Here is a 24,369-nt window from a genome sequence, read left to right as displayed (position 1 = left end):
CATTTTACATGCATTTTTTACAATTTGTTGTTCATAGTGATGAACAAAATATAAGCCATAAACCAATCTAAATATTTTTTTAGCAATCACTTTCCAAGATATGTTTGTTTGCACATAAAACAGTGAATAACTCAAACTTGATCCTATCAGCGCCATACAACAATGAACAAAATTATCTATGAACTAATTTAAAAATCTTTTTTAGCAATAACATTTCTAGATATGTTTATTCACTCATAAAACCATCCCAAAAGTTTGTAACTTATTTCATCCTATTCTAAATCATTCATACAAATATTTTTTTCATGTCTTTTTTTTTTTTTTTTTTTTTTTTTTTTTTTTTTTTCATGTGTGTGTGTGTGTAAGTGTAAGTGTGTGTGTGGTTCCAAGCATCATACAAGCGATGAACAAAACCATCAATAAACCAAGCTAAAAAAATTTGTTTTTAGCATTATCACTTCATGATATATTAATTTAGACATTTAACAGCTGAAAACTGTTAATAAAAAAATGTTGACAATTCCTCGAAATTCAGCAAATGGTGTCCCTTAAATTTAAGATGTGATCTTGCCAAAAGCTATCAGAAATTTTTTTGGCTAAACCATTTGCTTATGGAAAGTGATGGACAAGAAATCTTGAGAATATAAGAGTGATTTAACCCTTAATAGCTGTGCTAAAAAGAAACATATGCAGCACCCCAAGCAGGGGGAAACTTTGAGGGCAGCCAATTTAAGAAACAAACACATCAATGGAAAGTGGAAGACATGGAAACAGACATGGTGTAAGGAAAATTTTTTAAAAATTCTCACTACCTTCCATGAGACGTTGAAAAAAAGACTATTTACAACCCGTTGTGGGGCCTCTTTTACAAGACAATTGTAAATTTGACCAAGTTATACAAGCTTTTTCTAATAATCAATTTTATTTTATTTTGTAAAATTATAATTACAGCTTTCACACTATTTAAACAGTTACGAACTACAATAAGTAACAAATTCTGAGCATATTATTTGTTGTAAAATATTTACATAAATAAACGTACTGAGATCAAAGATGCAGTAAGTTTTTTGGATTATACATGTTTTTTCTACAATTTCTTTACATTTTTCTTTGCAAAATTACAATTATAACTGACATACTATCATAAAAGATAAGAACTAAAACACACAGCAACCCATGGGTATATTTATGAGCAAATATAGTCACATCTCAGTTTTTATATCCCTCTCTTTTCGTATGTTTTGGTTTTCGTACACTCGGAAATGCTTCATCTGGGTCCCAGTGCATGACCAGGCACCATATCAAGCACCCAAACAAAGGATCCCATCTTCTTTTGAGACCCATTCTGCTTTTGTGTTCATTGTTTTGGTGCTTTTTGTGCTTTTTTATTCAAGTGCAACTGCTAAATAAGCCATCATGGGGCCAAAGAAAGTTCCAAGTGCAGGCCATTCTGTAAAAAAGGCAAGAAACCCTACAGAATTTATGAAAGAACTCTTAGAAAAGTGTTGGAGGGAGTTGCATGTCGATCTCAGTGAGAAAATGCCTACAACAAGCACTGCTGTTAGTGAATTTAAGGCCAGCAGATCTGGTTTGAAAAATTCAGAAAACAAATGGCCATACATAATGGGCCTACTTCAGAGATTAAGTACATGTTTCAAAGTGGAATGATGTAAAAAATTTTGTGGAGAATTATCATCCCAACAAAGAAGTTGTAATCTGTGTCTCCAACATGTTAATGACAATGCCATGTTTAACTTTAGGCTAATTTTAAAGAAACCCCAGAAACAAATGTCTCTGGACAGTTTTGTTGTGGAACAGTTGTCCAGTAACAATCAACTTGGTCCTAGTGCCAGCAAAAAACGAAGTTGGGAAGTAACCTCAGATAGTAACAGTAAAAAAACAGAGAAGTAAGCCCCAGATAGGTACTTGATACTTGAAGTCCTTCTGGAGGGAGATTCCCGATCCAAATAATAACCTCTCCTCCTCCTCTCTCTCCCTTCCTCTCAGTCTTCCATATGTAAAAAAGTGCTTTCCATAAAGGTAAGAGTGATGCTAAATGTTCATTTATTAATTTCATTAGTCATTTATATTTATTTCTCATTGTTTTCTGTATGTAAAACTGTGCTTATTGCCTATAAAATATATTTTTTTAAATATTTTTCAGGGTCTAGAATGCAGAGATCAAGAAGAGAATATCCATGGCAAAAGATGCATTTGGTAAGATCAAGAAATTAGTCACCAACTCGAAAATATCTATGAACCTAAGGAGGAGGTTTGTAAAGTGTTTTGTTTGGTCTGTATTGTTGTATGGCTGTGAAACTTGGACTTTAGGAAGGCAAACGAGGAGAGGTTACAGGCTGCAGCCATGTGATTTTGGAGAAGGATGTTAAAAATATCATGGACAGAAAGGAAAACTAATGAGGAAGTATTAGAGAGAGTAAGCATTGAAAGAGAGCTCTTGGCCTCAGTGAGAGGTAGACAAATGCAGTTTGTGGGTCACATAGTGAGAAGACAAGAACTAAATCATCTCTCTCTCACTGGCAAAATCAATGGAAGGAGACCTTGAGGAAGACCTAGACAAAAATATATACATGGATTAGTGAGAATGACTGGAGGAAGAATGTCTGCAGCTTAGTTGCTGCAGAGAGCCAGAAATAGAGAGAAATGGCGAGCCATGATTGCCGACGTCCATGGGGATATGGCATCCGGATGATGATGATGATAGAATGCATTAATTGTATTTACATTATTCCTCATTGGAATTACTGTTTTGGTTTTCATGTGAGGTTCTGGAATGGATTATGTATGAAAAACGAAGTTCCACTGTATATAAAAAGACGTCATGGGAGGAAGAGAAATGCCCCCTTGAAGTCACAACTAACTCCTAAACTGCCTACAATCACAATCTGAGCCAGTCTCTAACTTGCCATTAGTGAATATATGGGCAATAGAAGTAATGGAACCTCTTTCCAGCCTGATTCCTCCAAATCAAAGGCACGTAATATTGATGCTCACCATGAGTGAATTTGTCCAATACCCAAAACCTGTTATTGCTACTCATATGAGGGTATCCATCCATTGAGGGTTAATAAACTGTTCCATTAACATATGCCTTTGCAAACACTGCCTACACTTGCTAACTTGACAAATGACTAACTAACTTAAGCTTGAGGGAATAAAAAAAATGATTACTCTATCTTTAGTGCTTTATAGGCTAAGTCTTTACTGCTTGATATGCTAATTGATTGATTATGGTTGCTAAAACAGCCATCATACTTTATATGCTAACCCTTAAACGCCGAAGCGGTATTTTAAAAATTGTCTCCCGTATGCCGGCGGCATTCGCGAGTGAGCGCCGAAGCGGAAAAAATATTTTTTTCAAAAAAATCACAGCACGCTTAGTTTTCAAGATTAAGAGTTCATTTTTGGCTCCTTTTTTGTCATTGCCTGAAGTTTAGTATGCAACCATCAGAAATGAAAAAAATATTATCACCTATAAATCTTGGGATATATGACAGCGCAAAAAAAAATTTCATATATAAATGTATACAAATCGCGCTGTGAGCAAAACGATTAAAGCTAACGAGTTAATTTTTTTCGTTGTATTGTACACTAAATTGCAATCATTGTAAAATGATCAAGGAAACACAGACAAAATATTATCACAAAATGATGCATGAATTCGTAACGAGCAGACGTAAAAAAAAGCGGTTTTCAAAAATTCACCATAAATCAAAATATTATGCTAGAGACTTCCCGTTTGTTGCAAAATGAAGGTAATTGATTGAATATTACTAGACTGTAAGTTTTGTAGCTTACAATTGCAGTTTTCGACCATTTCGGTTGAGTTAAAGTTGACCAAAGGTAGTTTTTTCTATTTATCGTTATTTATATGAAAATATTTCAAAACTGATAAGAGCTACAAGCTACAACCATAGGTTGTTTTTTGTTGTATTCTACATGAAATTGCACACATTTTCATATATAAAACTTTCTGTAACGGCTAATTTAAAATGGTGCAAACATTACGACAATCGGACGAAAAAATTTATGATTTTTTCGGAAGAGTTACCACGCAGACTTAAGGAAAAATTTTATTTCATAAATTCACCATAAATCAAAATATTGTGCTAGACTTCCAATTTGTTGCACAATAAAAAGTAAATGATTGGATATTACTTGAATGTAATAGTTTTAGATTACAATTGCGTTTTTCGACCATTTCGGTAGAGTCCAAGTTGACCAAAGGTTGAAATTTTTGCACTTATCGTTATTTGTATGAAAATATTTCAAAACTGATAAAAGCTACAACCATGAGTTGTTTATAGTTGTATTCTACATGAAATTGCGCACATTTCCATATATGTATAAAACTTTATGTAACGGCTAATTTAAAATGGTGCAAACATTACGATAATCGGATGAAAAAATTTATGATTTTTTCGGAAGAGTTACAGTGCGGACGCAAGAAAAGTTTTTTTCATAAATTCACCATAAATCGAAATATTGTGCTAGAGACTTCCAATTTTTGCAAAATGAAGGTAAATGATTGAATATTACTAGAATATAAGGGGTTTAGCTTACAATTGCGTTTTTTGCCCATTTCGGTAGAGTCAAAGTTGACCGAAGGTTGAAATTTTGGCACTTATCGTTATTTATATGAAAATATTTCAAAACTGATAAAAGCTACAACCATGAGTTGTTTTTTGTTGTATTCTACATAAAATTGCACACATTTTCATATATAATACTCCATGTAACGGCTAATCTAAAATGGTGCAAAAATTATGTCAAAGTGACAAAACAATTTCCGAGATGTGTCGCTGATACTTTTTAGTGCGAGAAGAAAGAAATTCGGGCTTGCGCGCCTGTCGTAATGATTGTAAACAAAACAACGCCTTGATCCGTGAGCTCCCAGCATCCCCCACGGAGTGTGATTCAAAAGTTTTCGCCTAGTAGGCCTATCACTATTTTTCCGCAAATTTTTAAAAAAACTTTTTTATATTGACGTACCATACATCCAATCGGCACCCAACAGACAATTTATATTGACATTTAATACGTCCAATCGGCGTTAAAGGGCTAAATGTGTAATTAAATCGTAATGTAAGGCTAGTATTTTGGAGAACTTAGCATTCTGCAGTAGCCTCCAAGCTCCATGGACCTGTCAGCATCAATAAAACAGACTACTGTTACAAATTCTAATTAAAGTTCTCATCAATTTTCTTCTTGCCATACATTACAGTCTTATAATTATCACCATACAAAAACACAGATACACAGAACACCTGAAAAAATTAAGAGAACAGAATTTTGTACTGCAGGAAAAGGAACTATTGACACAAAAAGCATAAATTAGTTTCAAAACCCTAAGATATAACTAACATTAGAAAATGCCACATTATTAAAGTTTCCTAAGTAAAAGTTTTATGCAATACATATTCATACATTGACAATGTCTCAATGCCACATTATCAAAATTCTCACATCAGATTTTCTTTTAACAATGGTAGGTATGAAATATGACAAATTTTTAAAATAATATATACTTTTCCTAACATACAAACCAGAGGTCTTTACGTATAGGATTAACTTTCAGCAAGCTGGAAATCCGGCTGTTAAACTTTTTGCACAGTATGGCAGCAGTTACCAAAGGTAGGGGTGGTAGTACTGCCCACCTAATAGGAGTGCTGTCAAATCTACGCGGTTTACTTTTGGCCACAGTCTCGATGAGACATGCGTTCCTTCTCTGTCCTGCCATTCAACTTTCTCTTCTGTGCTTGAATATTTTTGTTTATACCTTGTGCCTTTTGATAAATTTAAACATTTCATAATGTTTTTCTATGTCACTATATAATGATATATTCTCTTATTCTTGCTGCAAGTTTGCATAACTGTCTTCAGTACTTCATCACTAAATTCACATCTGGCTCAGGTCTTCATAAATGAGCAATTTTCTCAAACTTTCCATTAGCCTTCATACTGTCATTTCCCTATTTACTACTTCCCACATAACCATTCTTCACTCCCTTCCATCATAAGACCCAAGTATGTCTTTGAGATCTGTTATTTTTCCACCACTGAACACCAGATCTCTGCATTTAAAAGATGACCTTCATGTCCCTGCTCTCTCTCTCTCTCTTGACTAATGGGAAAGACTACAATCCTTAAAATTATATAGTCTAGAAAGGAGAAGAGAACGCTACATGATAATTCAGGCATGGAAACAGATAGAAGGAATAGCTCAAAACATCATGGAGCTAAAAATATCAGAAAGAGCAAGCAGAGGTAGATTAATAGTGCCCAAAACTATAGCAGGAAAAATAAGGAAAGCACACAGGACATTCATCCACTACGCACCAGCATCGATAATGCAGCGTCTATTCAATGCGTTGCCAGCTCATCTGAGGAATATAACAGGAGTGAGCGTAGATGTGTTTAAGAATAAGCTCGACAAATATCTAAACTGCATCCCAGACCATCCAAGATTGGAAGATGCATAATATACCGGAAGATGTACTAGCAACTCTCTGGTAGACATTAGAGGTGCTTCACACTGAGGGACCTGGGGCAACCCGAACAAGATGTAAGGTCTGTAAGGTAAGGTCTCTCTCTCTCTCTCTCTCTCTCTCTCTCTCTCTCTCTCTCTCTCTCTCTCTCTCTCTCTCTCTCTGGACGAGTTGGTTGCGTAATCGCATACTGTTCTGGTAGCCCGAGTTCGCTCCCAGCTGCAGCCAGTGCGGAATCAGAGGAATGTATTTCTGGTGATTAGAAATTCATTTCACAATATAATGTGGTTCTAATCCCACAATAAGCTGTAGGTCCCGTTGCTTGGAAACCAATTGGTTCCTAGCAACGTAAAAAAATCTAATCCTTCGGGCCAGCCCTAAGAGAGCTCTTAATCAGCTCAGTGGACTAGTTAAACTAAGATTCTCTCTCTCTCTCTCTCTCTCTCTCTCTCTCTCTCTCTCTCTCTCTCTGATATTCAAGTAATGACTGGTTTTATTAATAACGTCAGAAAAACTATGGAACTCTAGTACAGTGTTCCCCCCCATATTTGCGGGGATGGGTACCAGACACCCCCTCAAACAGCTCAAACCCGCGAATAGTTAGAACTCCCCCCTCTAAAAATGCTTATAGTATCTTCCTATCTTGAAAGTTCAAATACCAAATGTATACTTAAAGTATCATCCTACATCAAATATACCATTGAATTGGTATTATTAATATCATTTCAAAGTCATCTGAAATATTTTACCATTAGAAATATATAAACAGAAATAACAGAGAGAGAGAGAGAGAGAGAGAGAGAGAGAGAGAGAGAGAGAGAGAGAGAGAGAGAGAGAGAGAGAGAGAATAACTCCTTACCATATCAAAAGATTGAAATGAACTTCTATAGGCACACTTCTTACCCTCCCATAAATACATATATCTTTTACAAAGAGAGAAAGAGAGGGGTGAACAAGTATCTATTTGTCTGTCTATCAATTATTTTGCTGAGAGAGAGAGGCAGAGAGAGAGAGAGAGAGAAAGAGAGAGAGAGATATTAAAAAAAAGGAAAAAATAGTAATAACAAATGTATACCTTATATAACATCCTTCATCAAATTTACCTTAAATTATTATCATATTACTATATCAATCTTAGAGATTGTATTAATACAATTTCAAAGTAATCTTAAACATTAGTACCCTTAAAGGTATATATGTACATACATATGTACTTCTACCACTTGCAGCAGAGAGAGAGAGAGAGAGAGAGAGAGAGAGAGAGAGAGAGAGAGAGCGCGATTGTCCTTACAGTATTTAAAAGTGTGAAATGGAAAGATAATTGTATTTAGAATTACTCACATGTGAATTTTGTAATTACAGTTATAGTATTATTATTATACATATCATAGTATTGTTACCTATTGGAAAATTTTAATAAAAATAAACTTATTACTATACATACATGTACCATAAAAAATGACCTCATCTCAGTGAGAGAGAGAGAGAGAGAGAGAGAGAGAGAGAGAGAGAGAGAGAGAGAGAGAGAGAGAGAGAGAGAGAGAGAGAATTGCATAAAAACCATTAAAATCATTGACCATTATATGGCACTGCTCCCCTCCCCTCTACTTGACATATTTGACAGCTTCCCGAGTTCCAAGCTTCTCTGGAGTTGAGAAAAGGTAAGGAACTGGATACTGCATAGAAACAGGAAGGGAAGAATTTTAATTTGAAATTACAGTGGGCATCGCTTGATCGCGGATCAGTAATCACAGACTCAGTTAATCACGTTTTTTTTTTTTTTTTTTTTTTTTTTTACCACTTCTCATGCTACATCGCTGGTATGAATCGCTGCATCGTGGGTTTGTCGTGTTGCGTATGCGAGGTTTTTAGGTAGGCTAAGCCTCGGCCGTGGTCCGATAACAACCAACATACATTAAAAGACTCATATTATGATACTAACTCACAATAAAAGTAATAAAACCATTCTCACCTTATATATTATCGTCCTATCTTCGTAATAAATAGCCTATTCAAGGTTTATGTACAACGTTCATTGGTAGGCTAAGCGTAGTTGCAGGGCGATAACTTTCAACATACACGAACAGATTCACATTATGATATTAACTGACAATAAAGGTAATAAAACCATTCTTACCTTATATATTATAGGCATATCTTCATAGTAAATAGCCTATTCAAAGAATAATTGCACATCACTGCACTCTACTTCCTGTCGGAGTGGCCAGCCACAAAATGTAAACATACCTATAACATTACGAAAATGGCGTATGTATACGGTTGCATTCAAAGCGACATTTATTATTCGATAACCTTTTAGAAATTTTAATAGTAGTAGTAGTGTAATTACGGTAGTAATAACATTAAGGCTAAAATTAATTCGAACTTCATTATTATTTTGGTAGTATAAGTATATAACTTCTCCGAACAATGAAGTCATACAAACGATATTTGCCATAGATTATCTTAAGTATTGCTGTTTGCTATTGGCGACGAAGCGTAAACGAAATACGTAAAAGCATTTTATACCTTATATATTATCGTCATATCTTCATAATAAAAAGGTTATTCATGGAGTAATTCCATATCAGTGAAATCAACTTTTATCTATGCGAGGCCAGCCAGCTGACAAAATGTACGTACGTATATGAAAATCAAATTATGGTAGCATTCACAGCAAGATCATCTTTTGAAATTTTTATAGTACGTACTATTCATGGTAGTAATAATGTTTTGAATATACGTAACATTCATTTTCAATACAAAATATCATCGTTATTTTGGTAGTGAATAATAGTTTAGAATTATCATACATACACTGCATTGTTATGAATTTGTGGCAGTGATAAAACAACCAAAATAAAGTTTTCCTTTTAGTCAACGCGTTTAGGAAAAACATGACATAGAATCGGCTTTGCGACTTCGTTCATTTTAATATTTTTAACGATACAATAACTATCATTTGTACTACTAACACCATTTCAACTAATTTTTCGTAAGATATGAGTTGTTGCAAAAGCTAGCTTATACATAAAAGGCTTTTATAATTTAAGTCATCTTAGCTATACATATATACCCAACTTCATTGTGGGGAAATTTACTACTGTTTCCTCGGATATTGAAATACTTTAGCATCATTCAAACACTTCAATAATATAATGCATAAATACTAGGCTATACATATATACATTGTATACAAATACTACATACAGTTATACACACATACTTTTATATACATTTAATCATGTGAGTAGTGTGATGAATTACGTAATGCAGCTGTGCACTGAACTACGTACGTACTACATGTTCAGTCCAGTATTACCAATTTCACATTTTTAATGCTAGCGTTCATTTTCTTGAGGTAATTAGCAAGAAAATTTTCAGTCTAGCATCTGGCAGGAAAGCTTGCACTTTTTTTCAAATACATCTAGCATACCTATTTTGACTTCAAATCTTTGTACTACTGTTAAGTTGAATATTTCTTTTATTCTACTAAATTTGATATATCATGTAAGAAAAAAGAACAAAATCTTGCAAAACCATTTTCAGGAATTAAACAGAACAGGTTTCGAAATGATTAGGAATTATGCAACGTATTTGAATTAAAAAGGAGAGCAATCGGTTGAAATTGGCTGGGTGGCATTGTTGTGTATGATGTGATATTTTTTTATCCTTTTATGGAGCAAAATCTAGCAAGAAATTGCCATTCCCATTTGGCAACACTGGCCTACCCACGCTTGTCCAAGTTTTGTTTGTTGTTGTTACGAAGTGTGGTGTTCGCTGCATTCTTCAAATTGTACCCATATAAACGAGTTAATTATGTGGCATCCAAAAGCCCTGATTCTTTTACTCTTATGGGAAAGACGCCTAAAGGTCTGATGAAGGTTTGTACGTGGAATATATTAACATCGTGTTGTGAAGAATGGAAGAGATGTTTCATTGCATACTGCTGGTAGCATTATCGTTATTATATTCATTAATGATTGCATTGCAAAATCATCGCCATCTTTTATCAACATAGATTGTTGGTGAGTACTCATATGATTTACCTGATTTTGATAGTTCTCTTACCTCTCATCCTCTCTTTCCTTGTAAAAAAAAGAGGCCCACCATGCATATGTAGGCTTCTAGCTGTAATCCATAGGCTAGTAGGCTACATATGTACGTATATATGTACTACATACATTTTTTAAGGCTAATGTTATAAAATAACTTTAAAACTGTTCTTGAATTTAGTTTAAGGTAATAGTTGGAAACATATTTGGTGTTTGAACTAAAGTAAACAGTTATAAACGTTGGAATAGTGGTCTTGGGTGGGTTAACTATTAAAGTAGACAGTTTTAAGCAATTTTTGAGGGGGGTACCAGGATAACACGGGTATTTACTTATCACGGGGGGTTCTGGGCCCTATCCCCCGCGGATAACGAGGCCCTACTGTAGTTACATTATTATTTGAAAATATTAATAAACACACATCTACCATAAAAATTCTCTCATCTCAGCAAGAGAGAGGAGTTATATTTACGTAAGGGAGTTATATTTACGTAAGTGAAATGGAAAGGTTATTCTTATCTCTTTTAAATACTACCACATACGAATTTTGTAATTACAGTAATATTATTATTATTATTATTATTAACTGAAAATTTCAATAAACATATTACATACTAGTACCATAAAAATTCTTTCATCTGAGAGAGAGAAGAGAGAGAGAAGAGAGAGTAGAGAGAGAGAGAGATAGAGAGAGAGAGAGAGACGAGAGAGAGATAAGAGAGAGAGAGAGAGAGAGAGAGAGAGAGAGAGAGAGTTTATCACTCTGTTCTCTCAGAAATGTTGATATATGTACATACACTTCTATCGCTTCAAGCAAAACAGAGGGAGAGAGTTACCAGTACGACATACATATCTTGTGTAGCAGTTAGAAAGAAAAGACTGGGATTTCCTTCACTCTTACATAATTTCTTAAATTTATAAATGCAAATCTTACTATGTAATTCACTATGGTATTTTCTTTAATGAATTTATATTATTGCTGTTTACATTAATATTAATATTTGAAAATAGTAAATCATTTATTTATCATACAAAAAACATAAATCACTGTGAGAGAGAGAGAGAGAGAGAGAGAGAGAGAGAGAGAGAGAGGATAGAGAGAGAGAGAGACGAGAGAGAGAGAGAGAGTTAGACCCCGAGATGAGAGAGAGAGAGAGAAATTATTTTTAATTGATATCATTTAATCTTATTAAACTTACTAATACAGTATTAATTAATATTATTTGGAAATTAGTAAATCATTTTTGTGTTATAAAAATGTATTTATTCATGAAAATAACATCAAATGATATGGTCCAGAGAGAAATCCACAAATCGGTGAGTCCGCAAATCAGGAGAATGAGAATACGGGGGGCCCACTGTATTTTAATTCTTAAAATATGGTAATAGCTGGCACAATTGCGAAAAAAAAAATCTTACCTTCTCTGCCATTTCTTGTGCATGTGTCATAAGCTGTGAGTTTTGTGATGGCGTAGGTTCCCCTTTCATTTTCTTTTTCTTTGGCTCCATACTAGTACTTTCTGGTGAAATTGTAGTGTTACTGTTTGCTGGTGAAGAGGGTGACTCTTGTTTAGTTGCATCTTGTTTTGTTGGCTGAGCTGTATAGATTTTGGGGGCTGAGCTGAGGAGATATATCAAGACTTTAGGATACTCTCTTAAACATTCAAGTTAATTCATAAAGAAAACAGCAAGGATACTTCATTCACAATATTTCCAATCAAAGGTTCTTCATATATTGGTTCATACATAAAATTGCTTTGAGCAATAAAATCATACAAGATCCTTTTACTTTGTAAACATTAGGTATCAATTTAAATTTATAGTGAAGCTGGCAAACAGTATATCAGCAAAAGAAAATCAACATATGCTAAAGGAAGATCGTGCTCTAAAATAAAGTGCTAGAATATTTTCCAAAATAAATCAAGATTTACAACACAATACAAGATTTACAATAAAAATCCCTCAAACATGTAATTTTTCCATATGAATGAAATTTAATTATCACCAGACTCAACAGTCTTTTGTTTAAAGGATGAAAGAAGTATGGTAGTCTTCACAGAATAAACACCACCTGCAAGTGGAACTCTTAGCTATATAATTACTGGGTAAGTCCCATAAATAAAAATACAATTTACTTTACAAAATTGTGACTTGTGCCTACACAATATACAAATCATCGGTCTTTTACCTTAGGAAGACTCACTTATTGGTGGGAGGAATCTGAGTGAGTCTCTAGTACTGACTAGAGTTCAGCATACCTGGGCTATTCCTCCTGGTCAGAAGATCTGGGAGGGGTGCCCTGCCTCTGCCAAATTGATCGGAGTATAAGGACCATACCTTTCCGAAATGAGTGAGGAATCGTAACTCATCTGAAAAAGGGCTGGGAAAAATATTAAGAGTCAGAGGCACTAATGCAGAGATCTGAGAAGGGTGGTTTGGGTTACTGTCAGTCTCCTCCCTCCCCTTGCTAAAGGAAGAAGCAGGATTGCTTCTTTGATTCTGTAAAGAAAAATGTTAAGGAAACTCTATGTGTAGGCTTATCGCACTGAACGCCCAACCAGCAAGTGTAAGTTCGAGTTCTGTCCCCAAGCCGAAGGAAGAGGAATAGAAGGATGAGGAGGAAGGAGGGGAGAGGCCAGTCACTCTCGCATCCTTCTTACCTCTAAAACCACACACCATAGGGGAGATGCAACTTGTCCTCTTGAATGGGCTTGGTAAGCAAACATAACTTGTTGAGTATCCACCACAGGTCCTAGGAAAAAGGTGTTCCAAGGACCTGAGGGTAAAAAAAAAAAAAAAACTTGAATGTGGTCATCATGAGCCCACAACTATCTTCCAGTCCGACATATTCTGAGAGAGCATACAAGTGATGTAGCCATCTGCAGATTATAGCTCCTGATGGTCTCGTATGGCTCAGAGGAAGACATGTCCTTAGACACTTCTGCACTGGTGAGTCAGCAGTGGAGAAATGTTACGTATTGACATTTAGTAAGTTGTTGATCTTCTGCAGGTACATCAACACAATAATATGGCAAAGTAACCATTGATCTAGATCAACAAATACAAAGTCCAAAACACAGGAGACCATGAAGAGTTCGAACTTGTCAACAGATGCCGAATGATTGTGCATTCAAGACGGAGCAAAATGCCTTCTAGAGACCGAAGGTCCCTGTGATGGAAAGACAGAAGTTTCTCATCGGTAGCTGAATCTCAACTGAGGTGAAACAATACTTACTTTAGTGAATGACTAGGGCAAATATCAACCTACGTCTTTCACAGCTGAATTGGGGAGAAATGAACTTTTGCGATTCTGATCATAGAAAAAGTCTTGTCAACGACACCAACCAGTAAAGATGGCTGTAATCCCTGGCATGTTACAGAGGACTGAAAAAGCTATTCAGCTATTTTATTGCTGCTTGGCGAGAAAAACTGTGCTTGTAATGGAGGCTGGAAGTCTTTCAATCATGAAAACACAAGGATTGTACTGCCTGAAGAACTGCTTCTTGTGGGCTGGTTCAGGGAGGAACTATTCTCTTTACCCTGGAAGCAGAGCTAGCCGGGTAGGGGACAGGCGAAGTCTTCCGTTATTCATTTTCAATTCGGAGTGAACAAAGAACAGTTGAACACCTTAAGCGGCCGATGAGTCAGCTGCGATGGAGCAGAAGACTACAGACTTCTGTTATCTGTGGCGTAAACAGAAAAAAATATATTCAGTGATGAGACATATCTTTGTCTGATGATTCTCGCAACAGCTTGTGCGAAGCACAAGACAGACAAAGGTTCATAATAGTATTTATCTTCAACAGAGGAGAAACAATACTAAGACGAACAATGTCTCCATGAGAAAGCAATACCTTACTCCTCACTAAACTCTGTAGTTTGAGTTGTCTGGTAGCACATTCCGAATGGAATGTTATCAGCTTACAGAGCTATCGAGTGCACTATAGCTGGTTCACTTAAGGTAGATTCTTGGGTGAGCCTTACGTCTACTAGACGTTTGTTTGGCACCCGCTGACTGGCTGGGAGCTGCCTACCTCCCGGTACCAGCCAATCAGCGGCCGCCAGACAAACGTCTCGTAAGCATAGGGCTCATCCAAGAATCTACCTTAAGTGAACCAACTATAGTTACACTCAAGCATGTTGTATAAATTGAAACAGGAGGGAAAAGAAACCCTCTTGTTTGGTCATAATGCTGCTCCTGTGGTGTTGTTGCTAAACAATACCACTGGATGCTTCAAAATCAAACCCATAAACTCTCATGAGGCGTGAAAGGTTGCACTGAGTTTCAGGATAATTATGAGGAGGCACTAATCGTCTCAGTCATACACCTGAAGAAAAAGTCCCACAGGTATGCGCCTATTACGTACTCAGTCTGTGCATTTGATCCCATATGCATGTCTCCAGGAGAATATATAATAAATTCAAAGGCTCCTATTGATCGAGCACCAGCCTAATTCCTTCCTCATCCTTCGAATGTGGAAAAGGAATACGGACTGGTAGCAGACCTCCTTTATTCTCTATTGAAGAGAGCGAAGACGAAAGTGACCTGAAGGAAAGCTTCTATGTTGACAACAGGATACCAAAGACGACTGGTTCTTGTTGAACTGATTGTTCCCGAAAAGGAAACTGCAGTGATGATGGCAATGTAATTTCAGTAAAACATCTTCACTTCAGTGAAAAATGCTTCTGAAAAGAGCAGAAGTTTTTGCTCACTAGATGGAGTGCTCTTTTCCACCAAACTGGTTCACTCGTGCAAACACAAGAGAGGGTTGGGGAAAGTTGAATGGTTCATTGAGTGGCGAGAAAATGCAATATCTTGCCATGCATCTATCTTCTCTGAGATCGAAACCTTGTGTGAAGAGGACTGCAAAGAGCCCCTACTCTCAGGCACTCCTGACGCTCTGTCTGGAGAGACAGGTATGTCTACATTGAACCTGTGGCAACACTAATGCTAGTGTTTACAGGCAGGAACGAGTCAGACAGACTCGCACTATTCTCGTCCTGCCACAGAATTGGGATGGTGACAGGTCTCTCTGGCACTGATTTTGGATGTACAATTCTCAATAGAGCTTTGTACATTCGGAGTGTCTTGCCAACGCAGAACTAGTTCTAGAGGAGGAACCTATAGATCTAGTGGTATAAGCATGAACCGAAGTTTGAGCTCCTGTGGCCCCCCTGAAACGCTATACCCAGGGGTAAGCGTAACTGGTACTAATCCTCAAGGATTAGGAGAGCCTACAGGAGAACAGACTGCTTCTTCTGTGTAAGGAGGCAGACCTTTCGAAGTCCCAATAAGGGGCTTCTTGGGTGGGGAAGAGGCTACCTTCATCTACTTAGACCGACGAAGTCTTAGGAAAAGAAGGGGAGGAGGCGGCATAAGATGATGACACCTTTCCTTGACTACTTGACAGTATGATGAGATGATCCAAGGACTGATCTCGAAATACCAACACTTGTAGCCAAATTCTGAAAGAGAAATACTCCTTGGAATTCTCACTGTCCGCCTTATACCTCTCGGCAAAATAGAGAGGCTCAGGTGACCAGGTAAAGAATAGGACAGTCTACCTTTCCTGCTAGAACCAACAGGAAGGAAAGTTGATCATATAAGATCATCAACCTGTGGTTACTGTAGCATGGGGAAGGAGGGTGCTTAAGCCATGGCAAGGAACCATCCTGAAAAAAGCAGAAAGTTCACTCGGACAGAGCTGAGCACTCAATTTGGCTGAACTGAATCGAGTGAGCTGAGCATATCACAACACAACTTTGAGTGGTAATCATCAGCTAAGAACTATCACTTCCTCCCTCATTCACTCCTTTGAGGTCGAAGCCCCTCAAGAAGAAGAATGAAGAGGGATTCTGAATTTGCTGTCCTAAGTACTCAGACCCTAAGGTTATACACAAGGATGGAACCTGACCATAAACTTAAAAGTGTTGGCAGGCAGTGTTGACACACCTAAGTGTCTCAACACTCATCATTTCTCACACCAGATTGGAAAGCGAATCTCCTGTACTGGTAGACACTTCTCTCATTCTCCTGAGCACTCGTGATTCCAAAGCATCCAAGCACTCGGTGATATATACAAGTATTTAAGACTGATCAAGAGTGCGATACAACAGATTATGCACTTGTGGCTCCCAAATGCAATACCACACAGGGCACTGCGAATTGGAATCCACCCAAAGGACGTAAAGAGCCAGGGAGAACACAGTCTCCAGGTGTTCGAACCCTCAGATTCGAAACACCAGGTGTCGAGATGGTGAGAAGACTCTCCATCATTGACAGAAGATTCTTCCTCAATGAAGCGGGTGTATGTCTGGTGGGACCCTAAGACCCCTCCAGGAACGTAGGCCCCCAACACTGAATCCTGTGGGGAACACTGCAGGATTCCTCCTATTCACCACGCCCCTACTGGAGTAGCTCAAGGAAGTAGAGGGAATAGGTGAGGAAGATTGGCCGCTCTCGCTCTCCTACTAGCAGAACTAGCAGGAGGAGCAAGTTGCGGGCAGCCATCAACCAGCAGTGATGGCTACAAGGCGAGCCTAGGAGAGCGTTCTCGTCCTGGAGAAACGCTTTCCCAAATAGGGTTACAAGATTCTCATGCAACAGAAGAAAACGCTCGCCACTAGCCCACCTAGTGTGATTGGGAGCTGGATGGAACCTAGCAGGAGGGCTGAACAGGGGACCTCCTACCAGTCTCGCCATGTGAACGATCGCCACAAGGGGAATTACTAGGAAGGAACGAGACACCTGCACGACTCACCCCTTTCTTCCGCTCTGCGCCTGAGTTGGGCCGTTGCGATGCCTCAGCGTCAACAACTCTGGAAGCACATGAATCTGTATATTTGCGAGCATTTGGGGAGACTCGCGAATGATCTCCCAACTCAGTGCTAGTCTTGGAGGCAGAACCTTCAGGACTAACAGCAGGAGCGCGAAGTGAAGTTTGTGCTCCTGTTGAGGCAGGATCACAAGCAAAGCAAAGCAAGCAACAAGATCTCCCGATATTTACTTTATTGAACAAAGCTGACAAATAGTTCTCCCAGCCGCACTTCCCCTTTACTACTTTACTAATTACACAGGACAATTGGCTTAACGAGACACAAAACACACAAAACACAAACATATATACTCACCTGAGACTCAAGACACTCGGGGTAAGATGCTGTGCCGTCCACTGGATACAGTTGTCGAGGCACAACAACCACTGAATTCAACACACAAAGACAGACAAGCACCAAATCCATACAACTAAAAAAACAACATAACAATCACTATGTAAACAAAGACCAACAACTTGAAAACAACACAACAAACCATACAACAACTCAAAAACACATTAACTCCCTGCACAAACAACACCAACACATCAAAGACAACTCGACAAAACAACACACAAACAACTGCCAACACTATCCCACAAACACCTCACAAACAGCAAAACACAAAATCAAATACAACAGACACTCTTTAGCTCCATAACATCCAGCCAGACACACACATAACAACTATACAATACCAAATTCAATCAAATCACACAACAACAACTGACCATCAATAGACTGCCTTATCTGTCCTCTTCGATTGCTCATCACAGACTGACTCGCTGACTGACCCGCAACTGTGCCAGCAGACAACCCAAAATGATCGCCCAACAAGCAAACCATCGCTAACTATCCACCCACCACTTAGGTGCTATCTCACTCTCGCAACAGCTTGCTCATTCACACTCTTCAGGAAAACCTATACGCACTTACACACTACCATACAGCAACACCAAACATGAACACAATGCATAAAACACACAAAAATATTCAAACTTTCAATTATTCCCGACACCTACAAACAACCCAACGACGCTCTCGCTCTCTCTCTCTCACGCAACCTTCGAAGACGTTGTCAAATATAACTACCATATCACTCCTCCATACTTTGGCTCCCGACACTATAGACCCTGGGCCCAGCGTCATGGTTCGTCTTCCTGAAGGAACAGGAGTCAGCTAAAGACCCAACTGTCTCCTCTTGTACTTTCCTCAAACATGCAACTATCCTTTTCAGGGCAGGAAAAACCCAAAAATTCTGAGATGCATAGTATTTCATTCCCAAATACAGAATCTTCCGACAGGGAGTAACCTGCAATTTTTGTACATTTATAAGAATTCCTAATTCTTGTGTTAACAGTTTTCCTGAGGGCCTATATGTACAATGACTCTCCGATTGAGCTCTGAGAAGCCAATCGTCTAGATATAGGGAGATTCTTATTCCCTGCGAATTAAGCCACTTTGCTCTGGATCCCATCACTCTAGTGAAAACTTGAGGTGCAGTTGCAAAGCGGAAGCAAAGGGCGCAAAACTGAAAAACCCTTCCTTCAAAGACAAACCTGAGGTACTTCCTTGCCCTCGGGTGGATGGCGACATGGAAGTACGTGTCCTGTAGATCTATGGATGTCATCCGATCTCCTGGGCAATGGATGACATGAGTGTTTGGTTTGTCTCCAACTTGAATTTTGTCTTCACAATGACGACATTGAGGATGTTGACATCTAAGACGGGTCTCCAGCCCCCCGATGACTTGGGGACAAGGAAAAGATGGCCGAATGACTTGGGGACAGTGAACAGACAGTTCTAAAATCCTGGAGAATAAATGTTCTTCACTTCTTCTATGGCCCACTACTCTATGTGAGATGACTCAGTCCACAAAGACTGAAAACTTCCTTGATCCTACGGAATAAGCAGTCAAAAGGACAGGCATGCTGACTAAGGGAGGCTTTTTTGCAAAAGGCATAGCATAACCCTCCTTCAGGACATTTGTTACCCATGACTTTGCCCCCTTCTTTTGCCAAACCTCCAAAAACAATTGGAGTCTGGCACCGACTTGTGTATGGAGAAAGTTTTCCTCACTTGCTAGGGGAAACTTTTGATGATGACTTCTTACTAGATCGAGCAGAGAAGCATGTGTTTCCTCTGGAACATGAGAAAGGTCTTTGCTTGGTCTTCTGGAAGACTGTGACGAAGATTAGTTCTGAGGTAAAACACAGCATGCTCCAATCTTTCAAGACATGGCGCCAACAGCCCAGTCCAGAAAATTCATGACCTCGAAAACTTTGAAGATATTCTTCACGAGATGGGCCAGTTCCGAGGCCAAAAACAAAACTTTAGCAGACAAAAAAGCTGAAATTCTAGCCAAATCCACTAACCCCGAAAAAACAGGCTTTGATGTAGGAAAAACCTATTTTTGGTAGTCACTGTTGAGTCCTCAAAGGATTTACCCTCCATGGTGTGTGCCAGCGCCCCACGGTTATCAGACTAATACCAAAGAAATATCTTTTATCTTTGTCTTTTAGCCGGGTATTATGCCATAATGATAAACACTAGGACAAGTGATAGAGTATAACGGACTCAAAGGCAAGAAGGCATTTTATCTTCTCTTCAGCGAGGCTGGACCCAGTTTTCTATGTCAAAACCTGTAGAGGTGACTATTGTGCATGTGCAACGGCCATCTTGTTTTATGCTTGGGCCGGTTAAAAGACCAAGATCCATTACTCTGATGGTCAACCCAGGATGTGCCTTTACCCAAATCCCACGGTTTTTTGACTCCTCAACAGCAACTACAAAGAAACTGGCAGGTGACAGAAACTTAAGCTCACAAACTTTCATCCCAAATATCTCAGAGTTTTAAGATTAAATCATTTCAGGTCCAATGTCAAGCCACTAGTTTTAGTAAAAAAGATAATGAAAAATAAATAGGATATACTTTTAGCATAAAGTTCTATGGTGACCTACCTAAAGATGCTGGGTATGGTTGTCACCTTTACGCACCTTCCCCCCCACGATAATCAACATACCCACCTGTTAGGGAGACACCTGGTATTCTGTCGTGGTGTCTATGGGGGTCAGGACTAACCATACCAACTACTGATACACAGTGCACTTGAATTTGTTCCAGCTCATGGCAGTAGTATTTTAAGAATACTGATTCTGATGACCATCCAATACATTCAGAAACTTCAAATGATACATTTCTGAAGAAGGCCAATGATGCACTACTTTCTTTCCTAATATCATGGGATCTGGGAAAGGAATGTGGGTTAGCTTTTAATGAGGGACACTAAAATTATTCTTAGCCCTTGTAGAGAGAGTGGTTTGTTTGTGCTAGGATGTAGGAAAATTAGACCTTCTGAAACATTTGCTGTGACCTCTAGGTAATCCGTAAGCACTTGAACTGGGCATAATGTTTTGTCTGCTAAATTGAGTTTTCTTATAAGAATAGATTTCCTCTTTAAAGGATTCTCATTCTTGACCAGGAATGATGGCCAAGGGGATAACAATAACTGGTCATCAGCAGTTTGCGTGCTATATCGTCCCCGTCTAAGGGAACTCAATTCACTAATATATGCTCTTGATGCTAAAGCTACCAAGAAGATTGCTTTTTGAAGCATGCACGTGGTGGCTACGTCAGGTCCGTTGAATTGAGGAGCACATAAAAGTTTGAGTACTTTATTCAGGGACCAAGTAATTGGAAGTCTTTCGGGACTGCAGAAGGGAAGTAACAACTTCTATGTTGGAATCAATCCCAAATCTATAAAGCAAGGGTTCTGTTAATGCAGCCTTGTATGCTATAATTGTTGTAACTGCAAGATTTTTGTATTCAAGGTGTATAAGAAAATTCATTAGTGTTTCTATAGAAATCTCAATTGGGCTCTCATTCTGGATATAATCTAACCATATTCTCCATATGGACTGGTATTGCCGGATAGATGATGTCTGTAGTTTTTGCACTAGGTACCAAGCAATATTGGGTGAGTAGTTTTCATGGTAGATTATATTTAAAAAATCCATACATGAAGGTCTCAGCTTACAAAGGAAAATGTGTAAACGACTTTCCCTCCTATTTTCTGGGATAGTACAGCAGAAGGTAATGGAATTGACCTCTTCGTCCATTGTTGAAGTAGTAGGAACCAATGCCTGTTTGGCCAATTTGGGGCTACTAAGTAAGCTGTTCCTTTGAAGGTTACGAGCTTGTTCAAAACCTTCGAAATCTGGGACAATGTTGGAAAAAGATATATCGTCTTCCAGTTGTTCCAGTCCTGTAGGAAGGCCTCTCTCGCTATTGCTTGATTGTCCACATTCGGGGACACATATACTGGGAGTTTGTGATTCTCGTATCTGGCAAACAGGTCCACTTCCAGTTGTGGAAGTAGGTTGTCTATTATTTGAAAGGAGTGGTTGTCAAATGACCACTCTGTTGAGGCTGTCGTATTCCTTGACAAAGAGTCTGCTATTACATTGAGAGACCCTGTAAGGTGAATTGCAGACAAATACCACTTTTTTTCCTGTGCCATCCAAAGAATAGCTAACATTACCATATTGAGAGGAGGTGAGCGTGATCCCAATTTTTTGATGCAAGACATTGCAGTCGCATTGTCTAGGACTAGCAGAATGTGTGTCTGTTCTGGAGGATTGAGTTTCTTTAGAGACAAAAAGACAGCCATCAGCTCTAGGAAATTGATATGACAATTCCTTAGAGTAGCTGATCACCTCCCCGCTACATGATAATCCTCCCAATGTCCTCCCCAACCTGTCAACGAGGCATCTGTGTGTATTGTTACTTTTACAGATGGAGGAGTCAGGTTGACCTGTTTTGCCAGAGATTCCTTCTGTGTCCATGGCCAAAGTGTCTCCCAAAGTTTCTGATGCATTTTGTGAGATTTGTCTCACATCCTTTTTCTTGCATGTGCCATCCAAAATTTGTTCACGTTTTTCAGTTGCAACCTGAGTATTGGATCTGTTACAGATGCAAACTGCAGCAGACCCATCACACGCTCTAATTGCCACCTGGAAGCAATGGGCTGTGTCAGGAACCTTTTGAGGTTTTTCCTTATTCTGTTCTAAGTTTTGAGGGGAAGATACAAAAGGCCGTGAACTGTATCCCAACACATTCCCAGCCACTGAATCTGTATGTACTTTTCCCTATCCAGAACCCTAGGATGGGGCAGAAGGGAACGACAATAGGGACATGCCAATATGCGTCTTTCAGATCTATAGAAACTGTCCAGGTCCCTTTTGGAATGACAGGACATACTTGGGCAATGGTAGTCATTCAAAACTTTTGGCAAACAATGTGTTTGTTTGAAAATGGCGACAAAATGTACACAAAACAACGGTCTCCCTTTTAGGTAACCGTCTGTATGAAAAACATGATATAGAATCAGCTTTATTAAACCAGCTTTGAAAATTTACAAAAGGAATGTATCTCTCAATAAGGTTCCATTCAGCAACTAAAGACAGTGATGATATTGGTAAAATGTAATCAGCTGAATATTTTAAGGCTGTAAACAAAACCAAAATGCAAATGGCGCATCATCGTTCTGTTCTTATTTTGTAATATGATAATACATGCAATATGATTACAGTAAAATAAGTTTTATTAAAATTATCATTATTCTCAATACAACTGTTTATTTGACTTTTGCAAGTGGATATCTATCAGTGTAACAGCCTGACCGAGGCACTAAGCAGTCTCTCTCTCTCTCTCTCTCTCTCTCTCTCTCTCTCTCTCTCTCTCTCTCTCTCTCTCTCTCTCTCTCTCTCTCTCTCTCTCTCAACTGTCATACTAATGATACTCCTCCATTCTCTACTAAAAAAATTCCAGTTTTTGGAATTCTGGATGAAGCGATTATTGTAAACATGTATTGGCATAAACAACTGAATTGAGAAAAAGCTTTTTGCTGATGTTATTTACCGTAACTATCGAGTGTTCATTAAAATTGTTAAACCCTGCTGATTCTCAATGGTGGCTTCCATAAGAACAAATAAAATCCTTTTTGTTCATCCCTCATGCAATGGAGATCTCAAGAAAGAATACTAGTAAATTAAAGCTGCAGGTTATAGCTGAGGCTGATGTTTGGAACTGGAGAAATCGCACCTAATGCTTATACAATAAAGTAGTATATGCACATTTTCAACCAAACTTCATTAATTTATGATAAAAGGTATTGATAATACTCAAATCAGCTGAGATTTGGAGAATAACAATATCAAATACAAATAATGTATATGACGATGTTTATATTCTGTAATACAGTAACAATATGATAATAGTAACACTGTAATTGGATACAACAAGCAAAACAACCTTTATTCAAGTCATCATTATTATAAATATAGTTGTACAGTTTAATTTTTGCAATTGTTTGTTTTGTTTGTTTGTATGGTGTTTTTACGTTGCAAGGAACCAGTGGTTATTCAGCAACAGGACCAACAGCTTTACGAGACTTCCGAACCACGTCGAGAGTGAACTTCTATTACCAGAAATACACATCTATCACTCCTCAATGGAATTTTGCAAATAATCACTTTTCTCAAAAAATCATTTCAGATATGAGATAAAATTATGAAAATTTGCCATTTTTTACCTCATCTTATCTAAAGGTTGTCTTGTAAGCGGAAATATACGGTATATTATATATACACACACACACACACACACATATATATATATACAGTGGCCCCCCGTATTCGCGGGGGATGCGTACCAGACCCCCCCGCGAATAGTTAGAATCCGCGAATGTTTGGAACCCCCCTCTAAAAATGCTCATAAACTCCTATCCTGAACATGCAAACACCAGTATCCTTAAAAGACCATCCTTCATCAAATATACACAAAATATCCTATTATGGTTCTTATTAATCTTTGAAATATTATTAATACTGTTTTAAAGTAAATATTACATTTTATGGTTATACATATTTACATACTATGTGCGTACTGCATGACTTAGTTACGTATGTGAAAATAATTCAGTACCCCCCA

The 24,369-nt window shown here is 38.1% G+C and overlaps 1 protein-coding gene across 1 annotated transcript in view; it reads right to left on the bottom strand.

The window, feature by feature from the left end:
* Window positions 1-24,369, bottom strand: part of LOC135208426 (RNA-binding protein 42-like) — a gene marked incomplete in the record, with an annotated part of 88,558 nt that overhangs the window by 44,774 nt on the left and 19,415 nt on the right. Inside the window, 1 exon segment of the mRNA XM_064240580.1 lies at window positions 11,982-12,183. Within this exon segment, the coding sequence (XP_064096650.1) occupies window positions 11,982-12,183 (202 nt within the window).

The sequence above is a fragment of the Macrobrachium nipponense genome, chromosome 35 (genome assembly GCF_015104395.2).
Source record: "Macrobrachium nipponense isolate FS-2020 chromosome 35, ASM1510439v2, whole genome shotgun sequence".
Classification (NCBI taxonomy): Eukaryota; Metazoa; Arthropoda; class Malacostraca; order Decapoda; family Palaemonidae; genus Macrobrachium; species Macrobrachium nipponense.
This window is presented reverse-complemented; position numbering and strand designations above follow the sequence as displayed.